Source organism: Rhipicephalus sanguineus, chromosome 3, assembly GCF_013339695.2.
Source record: "Rhipicephalus sanguineus isolate Rsan-2018 chromosome 3, BIME_Rsan_1.4, whole genome shotgun sequence".
Lineage (NCBI taxonomy): Eukaryota > Metazoa > Arthropoda > Arachnida > Ixodida > Ixodidae > Rhipicephalus > Rhipicephalus sanguineus.
Window position 1 is genome coordinate 91,028,151 of NC_051178.1, and position 20,894 is coordinate 91,049,044.

Here is a 20,894-nt window from a genome sequence, read left to right on the forward strand (position 1 = left end):
AAGATATGCCGCTTTGAGAAAGAACGGGCAGAAGCTAGAGAAAGGAAAGAACAGAGGGAACAAAGGCAAGCTGAGTTAGAGCTTGAGAGAGAACAGAGGAAAATTGAGCTTGAACTCGAAAGGATAATGCTCGAGCAAGCGAGATTGGCGTCGGGAGCGAGTGTGGCAGCCGCTTCGTCCGACCATGTAAAGATGACTAGTTTGCTTCAGCCGTTCAGTGTGGGGAATGACATCGGTCTTTACCTTGTGAATTTCGAACGCATGTGCGAGAGACATTCATTCACCCGCGACACTTGGCCACAAAGGTTGCTTGCGTTGCTTCCGGGGGAGGCGTCACAAGTTGTTGCTCGTCTTAGCGCTGGTGAAGCAGGCGAGTATGATTTGGTGAAGTCAAGCCTGCTTTCCAAGTATAAGCTCTCGACCGAAGAGTTTAGAAGAAGGTTTAGAACAGGAAGAAAGAAAGCGAATGAAACCTTTGTTGAATTTGCTTGCAGCCTTAATGATAACTTGGTCGAATGGATAAAGGGCTCTAGTGCAGAGGGCGACTTCGGCAAGCTTCAGAATTTAATCTGTCTCGAGCAGTTCTATGAGTGCTTGCCGGACAACATACGCCTTTGGGTGAGAGACAGACAAGTCGGTGTCTGTGTGAAGAAGGCAGGGCAACTTGCGGATGAGTATGTGGCGAGTCGTGGCCTCAAAGGGACTAACCTAAGCAGTCAGGGCTATCGAAAGGTTCACCCTGGGCAGCAGCCTTATTATAAAGGACCGCGAGGTATGCGGGACAGAGAGGGCAAAGGGCAGCTAAATTCATCGCAACCTAGTGCTAGCGTGAACAAAGAACAGGAAGTCCGAGGAAAGGGGCCAGAGAGTCAGTCAGAGGAATTGGAAAAGAGACGGCCAACCATTTGTTACATTTGCAAAGAAGCGGGACACTTTGCCAGAAATTGCCGAAAGGAAAAGCGTGTATTCGCGACCATAATAAGCAGTGATCCCAGTAACAACGAGCTACTAAAACCGTACACCAAAGATCTAGTTGTAAATGGCCAGAAGTGTAAAGTACTTAGGGACTCAGCGGCCACCATGGACGTGGTCCACCCAAAGTACGTGTCAAGTAAAGACTACGTTTCTGAATGCGCTTGGATACGTCAAGCAGTCAGTGAGGACTGTGTGCCTGCCAATGGCAAAAGTTGAAATTGAGGGGCCATTCGGTACTTTAGAAACAGTGGCAGCGGTATCAAAAGCGTTGCCCGAGGGGTATCCATACCTTTTTTCAAATAAATCCGAGTCGCTTTTGAATGAGCAGGGAAAAAAGTTTGCTGACGTGGATGCACAGCTGCTTGCGCTGACGCGATCGAAAGCCAGACAGCTTTCAGTGCAGTTGCGTTATTCATACGGGAAAGAGGAACCTGAACTGGAAGAACCAGTAATTGGGGGAAACGTAGCGGAGCAGACGGAGGTCAAGGTACCTGTGAGTGCCGGAAAAGATCAAATTGATGCTGAAGCGGAGCGCCCGCAGAAAGGCGCTGGGCGTAAAAGGCTCACCGAAACCGAGGACGAAGGCTCCTTGGTAAGACCAACTGCACCTTCTCTACATAAACTACTGAATGTTGGTCGGGATACACTAAGGGCCGCACAGAAAAACGACCCTACGCTCAAGGTCGTGTGCAGTAGCCTAGGCGAAGGCGTCTCATAGAGTATCATTAAGTTCAGGGAAAGAGATGGTATCCTTTATCGACATTACAAAGACAAACGAGGCAGAAGCTTTGATCAGATAGTAATTCCAGCCGATTATCGGAAGGATCTGTTGAGTCTTTGCCACGATCACCCGTGGGCAGGGTATCTCGGAGTGAAAAAAAACTAAAAAGAGGCTACTCCAGGAATTCTACTGGCCAGGTTGTTTTAGAGATGCACAGGAATTCGTACGAACATGTCAGACGTGTCAGAAGGTGGGTAAATCCAACGACAAAAGGAAGGCCCCAATGGTGAAGGTGCCTATAATTTCAGAACCGTTCTCAAGGGTTGTTATTGATATTGTTGGACCCCTACCTAAGACCAAGGCTGGTTACAAGTACATATTGACTATGTTGTGTCCAGCAACAAAATTCCCTGAAGGCATACCGCTAAGAGAGGCTACTTCAGTGCAGGTAGTAGATGCCCTATTGACAGTGTTTTCTCGCCTTGGTTTCCCAGCGGAGATACAATCAGACCAAGGGACGACTTTCACGAGTGCACTTACGACCACATTTCTTGAGAAATGCGGAATCAAAATTTTACACAGCTCCGTGTATCACCCACAAAGCAACAGTGTCGAAAGATGGCACGCTGTGCTTAAGAAAGTGCTGAGAGCGTTGTGCCATGAGCGAAAAGTAGACTGGGACTGTTGTCTTCCAGGCGCGCTTTTCGCTTTGCGCACTGTGCCGCACGAAGGGACTGGGTTTGCTCCTGCAGAACTCGTGTATGGAAGAAATCTTAGGGGCCCATTGCAGCTAGTTCGGGAACTTTGGGAAGACAAACGGCTTGATAAGAGTGTGGTAGAATATGTAGTTGAACTAATGGGAAGATTAAATGAGACTCGACAGATTGTAAAGGCCAACTTGAAGGAAGCCCAGAAAGCGGCGAAGCGCTACTACGATAAGAATGCGAGAAAGAGGACATTCAAAGTTGGCGACAAGGTGATGATATTGCGCCCGAGTAGGCAGAACAAGCTCGAGGTCCTCTGGGACGGACCGGCTGAGATAATGGAATTCGTGTCTGAGGTAAATTACTTGGTAAGGTTACCCGGACGGAGGCAGGAAGAGCGAGTTTATCATGTGAACTTGTTAAAGCCATACTTTGAAAGGAGGGAGATGGTGAGCATTGCCTTGAATCACTCTCAGGACGTTACTACGGAGGTGCCTTCCTTTCTCTGCGAAATGGCTCCGACGGTAGAACAAATCATCGCGCACTCTGTGGATAAGAGTGAGCTGAACAATGAGCAAATGGAGGATTTAAGGAGAGTCATAGAGGACTCCCTCGAATGCTTCGCGGAGAAGCTGGGACGGACACACTTGGTGACACACGACATTGAACTAACATCAGAAGTTCCATTTACATCTAAAGCCTATCGCATGTCACCAAGGAATCAAGAGATTATGAAAAGTGAGATCAGCCGCATGCTTGAACTAGGAGTGATCAAGCCAGGAAGCAGCGATTACTGCTCTCCGTTGATGTTGGTAGAAGTACCGGGAAAGGATCCACGACCTTGTGTGGATTAGAGAAAGTTAAATGCGATCACTAAGGACGAGGTTTACCCTTTGCCGAACATTGAAGAAAGAGTGGAGCTGGTTAGCAAGGCAAGGTTTATATCTACTTTTGATTTAGTGAGAGGCTACTGGCAAGTACCTTTAACCGAAAGAGCCAGTCGCTATGCAGCTTTTATAACGCCTTTCGGTACTTTTCAACCTGTGACAATGAGTTTTGGCCTCAAGAACGCACCATTTTGCTTTTCAAGATTGATGGACCGGGTACTGGAGGGACTTAGTGAATTCGCATTGCCCTACCTGCACGATGTAGCTGTGTTTTCGAATGACTGGAGTTCCCACTTGGAACACGTGAGGGAAGTACTTGATAGATTCAGAGCAGCAGGCTTGACAGTAAAGGCAGAGATGTGCCAGTTGGGGCGAACCAGTGTCACTTACCTGGGTCACGAGATAGGACGCGGAAAGCGCGAGCCGATGAAAGCGAAGGTAGCAGCAATACTAAACTTTCCGAAGCCCGTGACGAAGAAAGATGTTCGATCATTTCTGGGAATGGCCGGATATTATCAACATTATATACCGAGCTACTCCCAACTCGCGAGTCCTCTAACGGATAGTTTGAGGAAGATGGAACCGGAAAAGGTCACTTGGACTAATGCAAAAGAGGAAGCAGTCTTGAAAATTGAAGAACGCTCTATCTCTAGGACCGGTCTTGGCTTCACCTGATTTCAGTCGCCAATTGATTCTCCAGGGCGACGCTAGTAATCGTGGTCTTGGTGTCGTTCTTTCCCAGATAAACGAGCAGGGTGAGGAACACCCCGTGCTGTACCTCAGTCGGAAATTGACCCCGCGGGAAGAGGCTTACAGCACGTCGGAAAAAGAGTGTCTGTGTATTGTTTGGGCGATTCAAAAACTGCGCTGTTATCTCGAAGGGACCAAATTTGCGGTAGAGACTGATAATTGCCCCCTGTCATGGCTTAAAGAAATGTCTGGAAAAAGCGGCCGGCTACTGAGATGGAGCCTTATTCTGCAAGAGTTCAACTTCGAAGTTAAATACAGAAAGGGAAGTGCGAACAAAAACGCAGATGGTTTGAGTCGAGAGTTCTAAGTGGCTTGAGGGCAATTCTGTGGAACGACCACCTGTTTTTGTGTAACCTTGCACTATGGTACGTCTTCTTACTCGAGAAGCCGAATACACCAGAGAGAAATAAGAAAAAAAAAACGAGCAAGAGGTCTCAGTAAACTGTCTGGCAGCCAGGTCGTTTGGGCGCTGCCAGTCCCGAGCGTTTGCGAATGTGTGTGTTGGTGCTCGTGCGTGTGTGAAGAGCAGTGTTTCTGCAACCTACACTCGTGTTTCCTTCTTTCGACCCTGCATCGGCGGAAGCAGCCTCGACGAAGGACTTCATCGGGGGGAGGAGTTTGTTGCGTGACAGCAGCTTCGCGGACTCTCCGTTCAAGATATATCGGTGTTGAAGCCCGAGATGCCTTCACGCCGTTTCCGCGCACCCCGCGAGCCTGAGACCGCCGCGTCGGTCGTTAAACTAATAGTGAACAGACCACGGCTCTTCCCTCGAGCGGTTACGGGGGGGGCGAGAGGTGTTTGCCTGTCATCGCGCCCCTTGCTTTGGAACCAAGCGTCGATGTGTTCGACCTTCGACCCCAGGAGCTGGCGCCTGGAAGCCGCGGCCGGGTCACGTGATCGTCGTGGAAGGGAGAGAGCGTCGACGAGGCCACGGGGAGTCCACCTCCGGCAGCCAACGAGAGAAGCTGCTCGGAAAACCGCTTGCATACTCAATCGGGCCTGGGGCCCTTTGTTTTCGGGTCGCGTAGTTTAATAAAGACCCTTCAATAACCATCACAGAGTCCGGAGTCTCCTACATCCCCAACACTTGCATGTGTACTTGTATTAGTTGCCAGATGAGAGTCTACAACGGGCTCTAGAAAAGCGGCTTTTCCAGCTTTCGCTGTGACTGTGCTGCGTGTTCCGTGCAGGCCTGAAGACTTTTTTTTAAGAAAACAGCGGTCTCGCACATCAGAGTACACTTAATGGCGTGCTGCTTCTGAGATCGTGCTCACTCCATTGGCACAAAGCATTGAGCCCGGTAGAAAAATCGTAATTTACTTTTGAGGAAATAAATTCTATGACGTTGAAATGTGTACTCGTTTGTGGTAGTAGGTAGGAATTCGTGATACAGTTAATTCTGCTCCTCTGAAGATGTGAGAAGAACGTGTTTTACCCCATTCCCACTTTCTTAAGGGGAGGGCAAGTAACTAGTTCACAAATCTAATGTTTTATGATTACCTTAAGTTCAAATGTTTGCATACAAAAAGAAAACCGTTAAAAACCGTTACACGCCCTTTTTTTCGTTTCGGAACAGAAACAGAACCGAACTTCTTCCGGCGGAACGAAACTTAAACTGAAACGAAAAACATTTCGTTCCGACACTCTGACTGCCGCTGCTGATCGTCGTATGAATCAACCTGTACATAGCCACTGTAGCTATCGCGAAGTGCTGGCCCTGTATAGAAACGCTTTATATTTGAATCCACTGATTTGTTGATCTTCAATACCCTGACCCTTTGTGCAGAGGCTGAGGAAGATGCACTTCAAAAAACTGGAGAGACGCTGGAAACTGTGGGAAGACTACTACAGGGCGAGAATGTCGCCTTGACCGACGAGGGGCAGGAAGATTTGATTAAGGCCCTAAGGGTTGCATCTAACTTTGACGAAGTTTTGAGTGAAGACGGTTCTGAGTACATCCCGCCCCTGCCAATGATTCGCCGCGTCACCCAGGGTGTCATCGACCACGTTGTCCACAAGAAGCGTAATAAGGGCTGAGGACATGTTTCAGCGCTATATGCGCTGTATGACATTCATCCCAGAACCACACATAAAAGGCAGCGGTTCAAAGTGATTGCTAAGGATAGCATGCTATTTCCATAAATAAAGATTTGTTGGTTACAATGAAAACAATACACATTTCTGTCTTTACTTTATGTGGGCGTGCCACCATTTTGCCTTACCCTGTTGTTCGCAATGAAAGATCACCAATATTCAGGTGAAAGTTCCTGTGTCTGCTGTCTGTTGTTAAGTGCGTGCTTGAAGTGGAACATACCGTTGGAAATTTCAAAAATTTGACTCATATGTGCTTGTTGCCGTCCAGAAAAACGACAACCAATCTTGTCTTATAAGTGTGGTGTAAAATGCAATGTTGATGTTTTGTTCATGTAATCTGTGCTCGCTATTATCATAAAAGCATGCTTTACTTTACGCAAAAGATTGAGACATTAATTATTGACAGCCCTGCCACCGTGGTCTAGTGGTTATGGCGCTCGACTGCTGACCCGAAGGTGCGGGATCGGATACCGGCGGCTGTGGCTGCAATTTTCGATGGAGGCGAAAATGTTTGAAGCCCGTGTACTTAGATTTAGGTGCACGTTAAATAACCCCAGGTTGTCTAAATTTCCGGAGCCCTCCACTACGGCATCCCTCATAATCTAACGCCTCCTCAAGAACGATGCCTGCGGAGTGGCTGGCTATCCCATTGTAGCCGTCCTGCCTTGAGTTGTGGTCGCTTGTCGAGAGATGGCGCCACGTACTGCCCTATCGTTTTTAAAGGGGCTGGCGTGGTGTGACGTCGAGTGGGGTAATGTGCGCATGCGCAAATGCGTGTTCCAAGCGGCCACCTCAAGGATCGCGAGCTACTGCCCTGATTAGAAACGGTGAAGGAGGGAAAGGGTAACGCAGGAGGTTTTTGGCTCACGCGGCAGGAATCTTCCTATATATAGGAGGCGTTGCATAATGATATCGAGGTTTTGGGACGTTAAATCCCAGATATTATTGTTTAATTGTTGACGGATGGGTAGCTCTCAGAAAACGTAAGCTTTCTGAGTTCCTCTATCAGATATTGAAAACTCATAATGGTTGTGTCTATCATGTCATAATGGTTGTGTCAGCCAACATATAATCAACGTGTCCCTCTGAAAACTTCTGCATTCAGCAGATGCGACCAATAAAGCGATATTGGAAAGTACACGTGTGACAACAATAATCGGAGGCGAAAAAAATCACGAGGATTTATGATAGCAACAAAGTAACCAGGAAAGATTGCCAGCGGTTTCATTGTTATCAGAAGTTACGAGTTTAAACTCATGAGTTAAGCATAATGGTTCAGGTTTTGTCTGATGTTGGTGACAGAAAGTACATCGAGTGGTTTCTGTGGTGTTTTCATGAAACAGTCGACTAGCCCGCACGTGTTTTCATAGTGGACGATTACAAAAATTAGCAAAATAACAAATATGGTTGTTAAGATGTTATCTAAAAGCCGTTTCTATTCGTATAACGTAGGGCAATTTACAAGCAGAACACTTTAGTTAATGTGTGGAGTTGTCAGTGTCACACGTGAAATTTTTCCGGATATTAACCTTGATATCCGAGGTGGTGATGTGTCCTTTAGGACGCAATACACTTTGGCTTGTGCGCACAAACCTTGGATTGAGCATTTTCCAAGGGTCGGAACACTCAGTACTCATTACATACACACTCCTGTGTGTGTATGTGTGTGTTTGTGCTTCCCTCCCTCCCTATCCCATTCCTCTCTTTCTGACTTTTCTGTCTCCCCTTACCCTTCCCCAGTGCAGGGTAGCAAACCAGATATGTTTTCTGGTTAACCTCCCTGCCTTTCCGCATTACATTTCTCTCTCTCTCTCCACATTTCGAGACAACTTAGTTCACAAAGCGTGTTCACTGAGCTTACTTGGAACTGCGTTCACTTGGACAACGACTTGTAAGTTCACTTGTAAGAATACCTAAGGAACCTTGATTCGCCGAGCTCAATGTACCCCATTCACAAAGGCATTTAACTCGTGATTAGGGTTTGAGTAATCTGCTTTTCTAGCTAAAAGTGCTTCTGTAACGAGACAAGTGTTTCCCCGATATCATGTGACGCTCTCCACACATATCACTCGTATTGTGCTTCGCAGCGCATTGCCGACGCGATATCGCATTTTCAGAATGCTCCAACACGCCTCTACATTTCATTGACCTACCTACTACTGATGGGAAATCCCGGTTCTTCCATTGTATAGTTCGAGGCAATATCTGTCGGCAAACAGTATAAAAACAAACCCAATCTTCGTGGTGCCAGTGTCACTGCTATCCCGAAGAGAGAAAAATCGGTGAGTATAGAGCTTGTGTTCGAAGGCTGCATGTAGTTGTAATTTGCGGTCCTGCGTGTAAGGATATCTTATTACAGTGAATGCGGCGAATATTGATGCAGTAAGACATTGATCCGGGCGAGTTGGTGCATAGCAATAGGAAGGCATAGCGCTCGTGTGTGTTGCGTGTTCTTGTCCGCTCTCATTTGCGCTGTGTCATACCATTGCTATCAATATTGATGCTCATCCTGTAATCCTTACTTCTTGGTAAGACTAACCTTTTTTACAGAACACTTTGCCGAGTGTTACAATTACATTATACATCGCTCATCATATTTCGTTAGGGCCAGAAAACAGGCTCTGTTGTTGAATTTTAAGAGCTATTTTCGTGTTATGCAGAAAAAGTTGTGCATGCATGTTTTATGAAAGTTATGTGAGTGTTCTGTTTGATGTCAGGCTACTCGTATAATTACATCCCTGTGCCTGCGCTTACAAGTATTTTCATGTAAAAATATTCTTGTTATGTACATCATCAATGGCCCATGTCAATGAACAATTACGCGTAAATGATTTCACGAGCTGAAGTAAAAATTTACTTAGCACACTTTTACTGGTATTCATCCTATAGTCTGGACTTCCCAAGGCATATAATTAACACCACCTAGTTGCGCACCTAATTATTACTATATCATTTTATGTACAGCATGATCTTCAATGATCTACAACTAAAGCATTTTTTTCTGTAAAGTTCGACGGCATAACGTTTATTCTTTCATGCAGATTCTCCCACCATGAAGACCTCTCTGTGGTTTACGCTCATTTCCCTAGTCGCCGTAGCCTGTAAGTGCGGGAAGAGTTACCAGTGCATGTATTACAGCGCCTCACTGAACTATAAACATACAGTACACATTATCAACGTACAATATAACGATAACACAAATCCAGATGATTAAAACAGAATGCAGTCATGCAAATAAAGAGTAAAGGTTAAGATGTTCGACTGACCTCTATATGGCTAAGTAAATAGTTATTATAAGAAGACTGCCCAGCCACTTTTCGAATTCACAAAAAATCACTGAACGTCTTGTTACGTAGGGTCAGCTTTTCGCTTTTTGTTAAAACCAGACTCGGCAGGAGAGTAATCTAATTTTGAAAGCACCAATTAGTGTAATATATCAGAAACAGGAATCAATGAACTCTATAACAGCAGTATAGGTAGGAGTTTGCTTGCATCAACACGAAAAAAAAAACATACAAGAAAAGTAATGACGCACACTTATTCTGTTCCCTTTTCATGCATCTCAATGCAATTGTGTGCGCTATTGCTTCCTGAACTGCTTTCGCTTATTTCTCGCATGCTTTACCCAGGATGTTGATATTTTAATGCTTTCAAGCAGCACAGTGGCGTCGGTGACATTACTCAGTGCCTTATCGCAATGTTCCTAATGCAAATAAGTAGCGATGGAATTTTTCCGACGTTGAGTTTCTTACATACTGACCACCAGAACTTGTATGCATCGTAGAAGAGTCGGAAGCTACACGGTAAAGTTGATATCCATTTTAAATTTAGCAACGGCGCTCAGCATCCTTGCATTTCGCCACCTGAGTATATTGGCACAGACTGAACCATAAGCTGTTAGGTTGTGCAGATCGGAATACGTACTTACCTACAAGGTGCAAAAATGAAGAGTTCTCATCAACTGCTTTATTTGCTGCTTTTTTTCATGCTCAACAAAGATGGTGCAACACTGTAAGTATTTCTCATTCTACAACTAGTTGTTAACCTCTTCTTCTTCTCTTTCCTCCTTTCTCTTTCTCATCCTTCTATTCCCCTTCCCTTATCCCACGTGTAGGGTAGCCAGTGGAAGTTTTCTGGTTAACCTACCTGTCAGTAATGCGACGAAAGGGGCTAGTTGGTTCATGTTGGCTTGGCGATTGGCTTACGATAGGGAGACGTTACAAAGTACACAGGACACAGTGTTAACAGGATTTATATGTCTACGCGTGAGTAATAAAAACCAGTTGAAGTTCGCGCTCGTCCTGTTAACACTGTGTCCTGTGTACTTTAACGTCTCCCTACCGTAAGCGCATCGCCAAGCTAAACTACCTGCCTTATTCTTTTCTATTTCGTTACTTACTTCCTTTCTAATGTTTCACGAGTCTGACCGCAAATGCAGGGCACCGCAGGTGACTGTGCACAAGCCTGTTCTTTCGAAGGGTGAGCACTGTTTTTTTTTTTTTTTGTCTCCACAATTTTCTGTTCTACGCTTGCACCACTATATACTGGTTAGGTTAGGTATACTGCATATCCTAACTGACACGCAGTTGGGATATGCAGTATGCTACATACGAAATATAGAGAACCAAGTTTATGAAACTTGAATTCGCAGGGGAAATAAATCTAAAGAGGCGCGTAACCTGTTATACAACATAAAGCTCCTTAAGAGCTGTTGTCGTTTTCAAATGTCTATATACATTAGCACATGTATACAGAGCGAAAAATGCACAATATTTTTGGCAAAACCTCCACATCTCTGAACCCGTAGTTATGATAGCATGCACATAGGTACTGATAGCTAGTGCATAGATGATGACTCGCTCCGAATTAGCTGTTATGATTAAATTGCTGTTTTTTTAATTTGCTTCCCTTTTTGTGCAGAGGCGGAAGCAGATGCACTGGACAAGGCAGGAAAGACCTTGGAAACTGTGGGACGACTCTTGCAGGGAGAAGACGTTGCACTGACTCCAGATGCACAAGAACACCTTATAAGTGCCCTCCGGGTCGCATCTGCAAACGGCGAAGTCTTGAGTGAAGAAGGCTCCGAGTACATCCTGCCAATCATTATTCGTGGCGTTGTTCAGGGTGCGATCGCCCATGTTGTCCACAAGAAGTTGAACAAAGGATAAACACATATCCCTGTGAAACAAATGAAGCCTAGCTGCAGCGCTATCGTGTGACCACAAGCAGCCTCCAAAACCACATTTCCAGTAGCTTTGTTTGTAAGCGTGATCTTCAGGGAACCACGTAGTTTTCAACGTAATAAAGCTTTGTCTAATCTGGTGAAACCCATCTTCTCTTCGTATTTCACGCTTTGTTGTTTTTCATGAAGCTGGCAATGCTGCTGTCGTATGCAGTACATACACTCTTTATTCTGCTCCACTATTTATTAATGGGGCCCTGCAACACTTGTCCATGTAGTGATCGAATGGCTTCATTAAAGACGTTTATTGCCTCACGAATCGACTGCCGCAAAAAAAGATTTCCTGAATCCAGAAATACGCGCGGAGATGAAGAGATTTGCACCGCGCATTAAGCGCTCTCTCTCTAATTGCGTGCCATCGAGCGCTCTGAAAGCGCAGCAGGGGGTGGGGAGGGGGTAGGTGGATGACCAGCGGCAAGAAGGTACGTCCTTTGGTCAGCGCGCGTCATGAACATGGCCACTTCCTGTGTTATTTCTTTTCTTCAAAGGGCGGCCCACATTAATTTTGATCAGGAGGAGGAGGAATAAACTTTATTGATAATAAAGTGGAGGGGAAAGGGGGCAGCCAGGTTGGACGGGGGACTAGATTGGGACACAGGGACCCGCAACTCTAGCATACCAGTTCGTCGACCCGGTCTGTATATGCCAGTTTGTGCTCCTTAAGGACCTCTCCCAAGCTTCTGGTGAGGGAGATGGCTGTAGGAGCTCCTCGGGGAGCGGGTTGTTGGGGCACCCCCCTAATATGTGGTCTTGCTTGCGTGTGCTAGCCACAGTTATGCACTTAGCAGCTTCTCGTCTTTCATTATTGCGGCCAGCCTTCTCGGGCAGAGTATACAATGCGTCTAAGCCTTTCTTAGTGTCGCTGCATGGGCCCAGGGTAATGCTTCATCTGGCGATGGATAAAGCCTACTTTATTCTTTGGGCCGGCAGAGTCAGTCTCCTTAGAAGAGCGCCAGGTCATTTGGATTTGCTTCATGGGGCTGCACCACTGCTCGGTATATATTTGATCATTAGCGAGTGCGCAGCACGTCGCGGCATCCATCGGCGGCCGCGGTAATTACGCACCTCACGACGCTCAAATCAGCCCATCGCCGCGGACTTTGTACGTAAAACGCAGTCATTTTTCATGGCGTCGTTTTTCGAGAGCAGAGCGAGCGACTTCTAGCTGTCTTAGAGAATTGCTTGTAAATTTTTGGCCGCTTATTGGGCTATTATTGCAATAGCAATTATATGGACAGTCTCGGCTGGCTTTTGCCGTTGGCGTCGCCGTCCGGGCCCGTACATATACATATACATACATGCATATATATATATATATATATATATATATATATATATATATATAGAAATATAAATTAGAAGAGTAGGTCTGAAAATATTTATGCATAAAACTAAAGTAATGTGGAACAATCTTGGCAGAGAACAGCGCTTTGCGATAGGTGGCGAGACACTGAAAGTTGTAAAGGAGTACGTCTACTCAGGACAGGTAGTAACCGCGGAGCCGAACCATCAGAGTGAAATAACTAGAAGAATAAGGATGGGTTGGGGCTCATTCGGCAAGCATTATCAAATCATGAATGGTAATCTACCACTATCACTCAAGAGGAAGGTATATAACAGCTGCATCTTACCGGTACTTACCTACGGAGCAGAAACCTGGAGACTTACAAAGAGGGTTCAACTTAAATTGAGGACGACGCAGCGAGCGGTGGAAAGGAAAATGATAGGTGTAACCTTAAGAGACAGGAAGAGAGCAGAGTGGGTCAGGGAACAAACGGGGGTTAAGGACATCATAGTTGAAATCAAGAAGAAGAAATGAATATGGGCCGGGCACGTAGCACGTCGGCAGGATAACCGGTGGTCATTAAGGGTAACTGACTGAATTGCAAGAGATGGGAAACGCGTGAGGGGGAGACAGAAAATTAGGTGGGTAGATGAGATTAAGAAGTTTGTCGGTATAACGCGGCAGCAGAAAGCACAGGACCGGGTTGATATATATATATATATATATATATATATATATATATATATATATATATATATATATATATATATATATATATATATATATACATATAAAAGCCACAAAAAATAGTTCACAAAAACTTCCTGACGCGTTTACGAAAGGAGCGCGCTGTTCAAGCAGAAATAAGTAACAACTGTGACAGTTCGCGGTCGTTCTGTGTGCGCTGCTTTCGTGCCTCGTTTGGGCTCGAGCGACGCGCTGGCAATTTCGAGCTGCTTTCCGTTCTTCGCGTTACATTCTAATTTTCTGCTGTCGCATTCATTGCTTCGCCGTTGCGGCGAAACTGTGACTTTTTATGTTTGCCCACATGTTTTCAGGACCCTCGACTATCGATAAGAAGCATTTTCTGGCCATACTGAAAAAGTGTTAAAGGATCCCTTTCAGTATTCTTCATTCTGATTTTGTAGAGTGCTCGACGGTGCTCACTGAGGCCTTGTTTTTTCTAGCTGTTTTGCTTAGTTCAGCCACAGTTTCGAGGCCTTTTAAACTACGGTAAATTCATTTTTTATCTCAACAACTTTGTTTTCGGCTTTGAATGTGTCTCACAGCTATACTTTCACAGTTTCGGCATCCCCTATACTGTCGTTGTATCGCCAATCACTAAATAAAATTATTCTCGACTAACGTTTTCCACTTTACGAGTCAACAACTTACATGAAAGTGAATATTTATGACGGCTGGTTACCTATTGGATTCCGAGGGTGGCGATGGTGTCAAAGGAGCATTCAGAACACCTCTTTTCCCCGTTTTAGAATGGCGTATATCGGAATCTAGAAAATTTAATGACACTGGAGTTGATATAGCACTTTTCGCTGGCTATTAAAGCTTCGGAACCACAGCTGGCTAGATGTCCTCTTTTTTTCGTGGTGTGCGGAAATAAGTTCAGAAAACACAGTCCTTCTACGGAACCGTATTGGTGCTGCATGATGGCTTGTTTGAAGTTTCCAGATTTTCTCAAAACGAAAGCATAGATTCTTTTTGTGACATACGTAGTGTAGACAACATCTAAAAAAATGTAACTCGCCCTACATCATTCATGCGTGAGAGGAAATGGCTGCGCACTCTGAATGTTTGCACGTGTTCTACACGTATTCCATCTCGTATGCCAGCAACGTTAGAGATAGCTGCAGCTTCTTTTTTCTAGTGTGCTCTTATTTGTCGTTGCTACTTGTGGTTACATTGTTCAGTAGAATAGTACGAATTGCCACATTGGCCATTTATGAAGGTGCAGTAAGAGTAAACCAGGAAACGTGCAGCACGAAGAAAAAGTGCTGACGTTACAGAAGCTTTCTGCCGGAAACATAAAGCAGTCGAATTGACAGCAGCTCAGTAGTGCCATTAACCTTCACCATGGCCACATCCAATAATTTACATGTGTGTTAATACAAATTATAATCACCAGCAAAGGGCTTGGTGAACCTTAGCCTCAAGTGAAAACTGAGTACTGTGAACCTTAGTGAGTGTATTCAACTGCACCGACGCAGCGACATGGAGACTTCCCAATGTTCACAGTCTGTTAACTTTTCTTTTAATGTCATTAACTTGGGGATGGACCTTTTAAGGGTCCCTTTCGCATGTATTTAGCGCAGTTTGCCTGTTATAAAGGATTTGTTACGACTGGCAGCTTCTCACTAGTGGTATCAAGCCTGAAGGAAGAGCGGAAGTGGGGTGGCCTTGCTTTTTTTCTTTCTTCTCTTGCTTTCTCTTTCTCTATGTTTTAAGTATCTGTTTTTTGTATCGGTTGCTTTGAATTCTTCCTTCTATTTCATTGTTTCTCTCTCTATTATTTATTTATCTCGCTCTTTCTGTCTTTATTTCTCTTTCTTTCCCGTTTGCTCTCTCTCTCCTTCGTTCTCTTTCTTTGTTCCTTTCATTTGTCCTCTTTCTTCTCTTCATTCTTGCCTATTGGATTCCGAGGGTGGCCGATGGTGTCAAAGGAGCATTCAGAACGCCTCTTTTCCCCGTTTTAGAATGGCGTATATCGGAATCTAGAAAATTTAATGACACTGGAGTTGATATAGCACTTTTCGCTGGCTATTAAAGCTTCGGAACCACAGCTGGCTAGATGTCCTCTTTTTTTCGTGGTGTGCGGAAATAAGTTCAGAAAACACAGTCCTTCTACGGAACCGTATTGGTGCTGCATGATGGCTTGTTTGAAGTTTCCAGATTTTCTCAAAACGAAAGCATAGATTCTTTTTGTGACATACGTAATGTAGACAACATCTAAAAAAATGTAACTCGCCCTACATCATTCATGCGTGAGAGGAAATGGCTGCGCACTCTGAATGTTTGCACGTGTTCTACACGTATTCCATCTCGTATGCCAGCAACGTTAGAGATAGCTGCAGCTTCTTTTTTCTAGTGTGCTCTTATTTGTCGTTGCTACTTGTGGTTACATTGTTCAGTAGAATAGTACGAATTGCCACATTGGCCATTTATGAAGGTGCAGTAAGAGTAAACCAGGAAACGTGCAGCACGAAGAAAAAGTGCTGACGTTACAGAAGCTTTCTGCCGGAAACATAAAGCAGTCGAAATTGACAGCAGCTCAGTAGTGCCATTAACCTTCACCATGGCCACATCCAATAATTTTACATGTGTGTTAATACAAATTATAATCACCAGCAAAGGGCTTGGTGAACCTTAGCCTCAAGTGAAAACTGAGTACTGTGAACCTTAGTGATGTATTCAACTGCACCGACGCAGCGACATGGAGACTTCCCAATGTTCACTCTGTTAACTTTTCTTTTAATGTCATTAACTTGGGGATGGACCTTTTAAGGGTCACCTTTCGCAGTGTATTTAGCGCATTTTGCCTGTTATAAAGGAATTTGTTACGACTGGCAGCTTCTCACTAGTGGTATCAAGCCTGAAGGAAGAGCGGAAGTGGGGTGGCCTTGCTTTTTTTCTTTCTTCTCTTGCTTTCTCTTTCTCTATGTTTATAGTATCTGTTTTTTGTATCGGTTGCTTTGAATTCTTCCTTTCTATTTCATTGTTTCTCTCTCTATTATTTATTTATCTCGCTCTTTTCTGTCTTTATTTCTCTTTCTTTCCCGTTTTGCTCTCTCTCTCCTTCGTTCTCTTTCTTTGTTCCTTTTCATTTGTCTCTTTCTTTCTCTTTCATTCTTGCTCTCTGTTTTTCTGTCTTGTTGTAGCGTCTGTTTCTTTCTTTTTCTTTCTCTCTTTCTGTGCCTTTATATCTCTTTATGGTTTTATCCCGTTTATTTCTCTCTAATTTTCCCTTTGTTATTCTTTGTATCGCCTTCTTTCTCTCTCTCTTTGTCTCTTTCTTATTACCTCTTTCTCTTTCTTTCAATCACCTTCTTTTTCTCTCTCTCTTTCACGTGTTTCTCGTGCTCCGCTTCGCCGGGCAGAGTTTTCGTTTAACACTTGCACCTGCTCTCCTCGGTAGCGAGGCTTGCCTATATCCTGTGGCGCACACGTATCTGTACTTTTCTGCGGGCACCAAAATGTTTACCCCAGCCTTAAACAGCTGCGCTTTTACATAAAATAAGGCATGTTGAGGTACGTTTTATCTCTGTCAGCGGGACACTACTCTACTCAGATATGACACATCAAATAAGAACATGTGACTACACTTGCAACAGGATTCTCGCGCTTGTTCTAGGGAAGTGACGCAGCATTTAGGACCATTGCACGACATTCGGGACGCAATATCTTATTTGCACTTCAACAACAGTTCATGCAAGAACGCCAAAGATAAGTACACTTGCGCACGTGGACGCCAAAGTCCGGCCGCTCCGCTAGCGGCAAGATAACAACAGGACACGGAGAGATTGAGAGCAAAGGTTTCGAAGTGATAAACGCATTCACGGGCTATATTGTGCCTGAAACCCGGTGTCTTCACAGACTAGTTACAAAATGATCATTTGTGGCTGCGATGCCTAGTAATATGTTCTTGCTTGCGAATACTACTTTCATTGATATACTTCAGGTTTGGATAAGTGGTGGTCTTCTTTAGTGCTCCTCTATCCATGCGCATCAATATAAATTATCATTGGGAGACAACCTCTATGCCTACTTGGATGAGATGCATCGCAATTTTACAAAAAACCTAAGGCTACGGACTCAAGAATCAAAAGTTCGGCTTCACGCAGAGTATTTTTAAGATATCAGAAAGATTGGAAGCACAACAAACTCATTAATGCAAGAAGTTTATAAATGCGTAACACTGCACAACCATTAAGTATTGTCATTGTGAAAGCTGTATCTCAGTGTCCAATTAAACCGATCATTTTTGGGGGGAAAAATTAAGGGCGCACATGAAATTGTTATGATGTTCTCGAGAACATTGCAGAAGCTCCGATGGCGAACTAGAGCAACTTTCAAAGCTTTCTAGAACATACAGCTTTTTATTCGCCTTGTATAGAGAGCCGAAGTTTTGAACCACTAAACGAAGTACCGGGAATATGTTGCACATTATTTAAATGATATTTAAATGATATTTACCTACTTTCAGAAGTAGGTATTTGTACAGTCACGCTCAGTATGACTTGCAACACGGGAGCGCGTGGCCTCACAAACTCAAGGATTGCGCATGCCTTTCACCATCCTTTATTTCCATACCTAAACGATGTTGTGTCACTTGGGGAAGATCCTCAATAGGAAAATATCATTTCGTTGCGGAAATAAGGCCAACTTGGAGCCATGCACAATCTTTGAGCTCGTGAGGGCACGCGCTCCCTGTTGGAAGTCATATTGAGCATAATTGTATGTACATTCGACTTGCTTTACGAAGTTGCTTTACGAAGTATGGTACTGTTCGCAATATTATAGCTCATATTGCAGAAAGCGAAGGTACTTTTTAGTTTTATGGGGGGACTATTTTCCAATGTTCCCCCCGGTAGTTTGCTGGTAACACGTACGGACATGTTTCTGTTTTTACTGTGAAAATTCGAGACCATGACTGCGGTGAACTCTTGGTATAACTTTCCTCCGGGATCTGTTTGGAATATTGTAAATACAAAACATAACATATGCGTCGACTCGGCATAGATATTTACCCTCCCTATGCATAATTGATCTTTCTTTCCCTCTCTCTCTCTCTCTGTCATTTTATTTTTCACTGTAGCATGCATATCTTTTCCTGTAATGTTTCGCTACAGTTGTGCATTTTACTGAGGACTCCGGATAACATTGCACACAATGTTGAGCTGGCAATTTATCGGCTTTCAAGCTCTAGTGAGAGCGTTAAAATAGACAGTAGTGTGATGGGTAATAAATATATCTGCATTAGACGGAGTCACAAGATATTTTGAAACTGAATAACCCCTCAGCACTACCATGTAGTGTTGCACCATGACTTGCACAGTCTTACAGAACCTCAATACTGGTGGCATCCCGTAAAGGACTTTCTAGAGCAGAGCACTGCGAGGTATCATAAGCATAAAAGCTTGTCAGTGCTACGAAGAGCCATCCTGTGTTCCCCAGAAGCATGATTCGCAAGAAGACCTGCCTTATAAACTTCTGCGTGAAGGGTTGCCTTTTGTTTATGTTGGGTGATGTTAATAAGGTTCAACACAATTTGATTGAGGAATGTTTTGACAGTCGTGTGATATTCATAGGGTTGCCTTTTTTCGTGCTGTGGATAAGAAGTGGGCTTCTTGAAATGTTAATTTTCCCAATACATTCTAAATACGCTTAGACAATGGGGCAAGCAGCCTCTTGCATCTAAACATAACATGTTGAGAAATTATGCAAGCTGAAGCTTTACATGCAACAAGATACCGCCTGATGTAGAAATCAGGGCCTGTATGCAGGAAAACGTCTTACGCGGGAATTGTTTGTAACAAGTCTCAGGCAATGACAGCGGACGTATACCATCGTTTTTGAAAACAGATGCTGGACACCGGGAGAAGCCACTTACGAATGAAAAACTGTTCGAGGGAGTGGTAGGCGGGGGGGGGGGGCAAGGATTTCTTGTTGCGACCCGAAACTTACCCGAAAGACTAGGGGAGAGGCGCGTTTGTCCACTCCATCACCCCCCTCCTCTTTCAGGGTCGAGAACGTATTGGCAGCTTAATTACCGGCTCCATCGTGTTCAACAAATAGATACTAGAACCGAGCTGAGATACACAGCGCTGAAACAATGGTTTAAGCTAAGAAACAGACCATGTATCCTTCATTTTTTTAAATCTGAATTTCTGAGCAGCTTCTGTTATCTGAGGTTCCATCCGAGCATGAGTTTGCACTTCTCTACCGCGCCACTTGGGAAGGCCAATCTACAACGCCTGTCAACCGAAGTGCTGTGCACAAAAAAAAATTCTGCGTAAAAATTATTCGCGACTACTTCGCGATAGCCTATATGAAAACAATGCGACTCGTGGAAGCCAATCGCGGCTTTCGTTATCAAAGAGTGACAGTAATTTCAAAAGTAAACTGAAACAATGCACATCAAACACACTTCAATAACAGTTTATTTCCTTTTCTTTCCCAGCTACTTGAGCGTATTGATACAACTCATCATCTGTTCCGGAGTTGATAGAAAAGTTATTCTGCGAACAACAATTCTCCGCAGCATGCTGAAACTTCAGCGGTGACGGCTGCATCTATCCGCGCCTGTTGAGCCACTTGTGGACACCGTGCGCTACGCCTCCTTGAACAACACCACGGGCGATGATGGGCCAGATGTATTCAGCGGCATCGTCGCTTAGTGCTTCGTCGGAAGAAAGGGCGCGCATGACTTGGACTACTTCATCCTGGGTTTCTTGAGTTACAGGCACGTCCTTGCCTTGCAAAATTCTGCCGAGCGTCTCGAGACTTTTTCCAGCTTCCTTCACAACTTCGGCTTCCATTTCTAATGAAATGAAATGTTCCATAAACGGCGTTGAAATGAATACATATTGCAGAAAACTACGCATATGAGCTATGTAATATTTTATTCGGAATTGACGTATATGAAAGAAATCTCTTTTGCATGTGGTTCTGTTACTGCTCACATATCCATCACATTTATGAGTGAAGTAAACTCTTATGATTGCAGTGTATGCGCATGTTTTAATATTTAGAGCAAGCCTCTCTGGACGAATATTTTAAAATTCATGAAGAGTGTGAAATGAATTCTATTTTCATTTGGTATTTTGTAGCATTACGCAACACTGTCGTAACTCATCGGTACTGCGCTGTAATACGCTAACCATGTAGCTCAACTGAACTACTTAATAAGCTTGACTTGAATTGACTTCATGATTATTCATTAGGGGAAATAGGTCATCGCAGTGTGCACCAAGCGCACCCAGCACGAATTCAGCGAATGTTTTGTATGCAATAAGCAGCGTTGTTGTGCGATGTCTTTCTCACTAGTGCCAGTAGTATTGAGATCACTGGTGCCAGAAAATAGCTCAATAGAATTATTGCACTCTGTGATCATTCATGAACGGAAATAGGTTACCTGTTATCGATTCTGCACTAGCTACGGAAACCGCTCGTGTCAGTGAAAACGTTGGGAGTTTGCCATACGACTGCGGACAATCGCTA

The 20,894-nt window shown here is 44.3% G+C and overlaps 1 protein-coding gene across 1 annotated transcript; it reads left to right on the plus strand.

Annotated features, from left to right (window-relative positions):
* Window positions 1-10,405: 10,405 nt before the first annotated feature.
* On the plus strand, window positions 10,406-11,544 carry LOC119385023 (uncharacterized). Its single transcript, XM_037652594.1, has 2 exons — window positions 10,406-10,611; window positions 11,053-11,544. Exons 1-2 carry the CDS (start codon window positions 10,542-10,544, stop codon window positions 11,298-11,300), a joined length of 318 nt encoding a protein of 105 aa, XP_037508522.1. The 5' UTR covers window positions 10,406-10,541; the 3' UTR covers window positions 11,301-11,544.
* The last annotated feature ends 9,350 nt before the right edge of the window (window positions 11,545-20,894 follow it).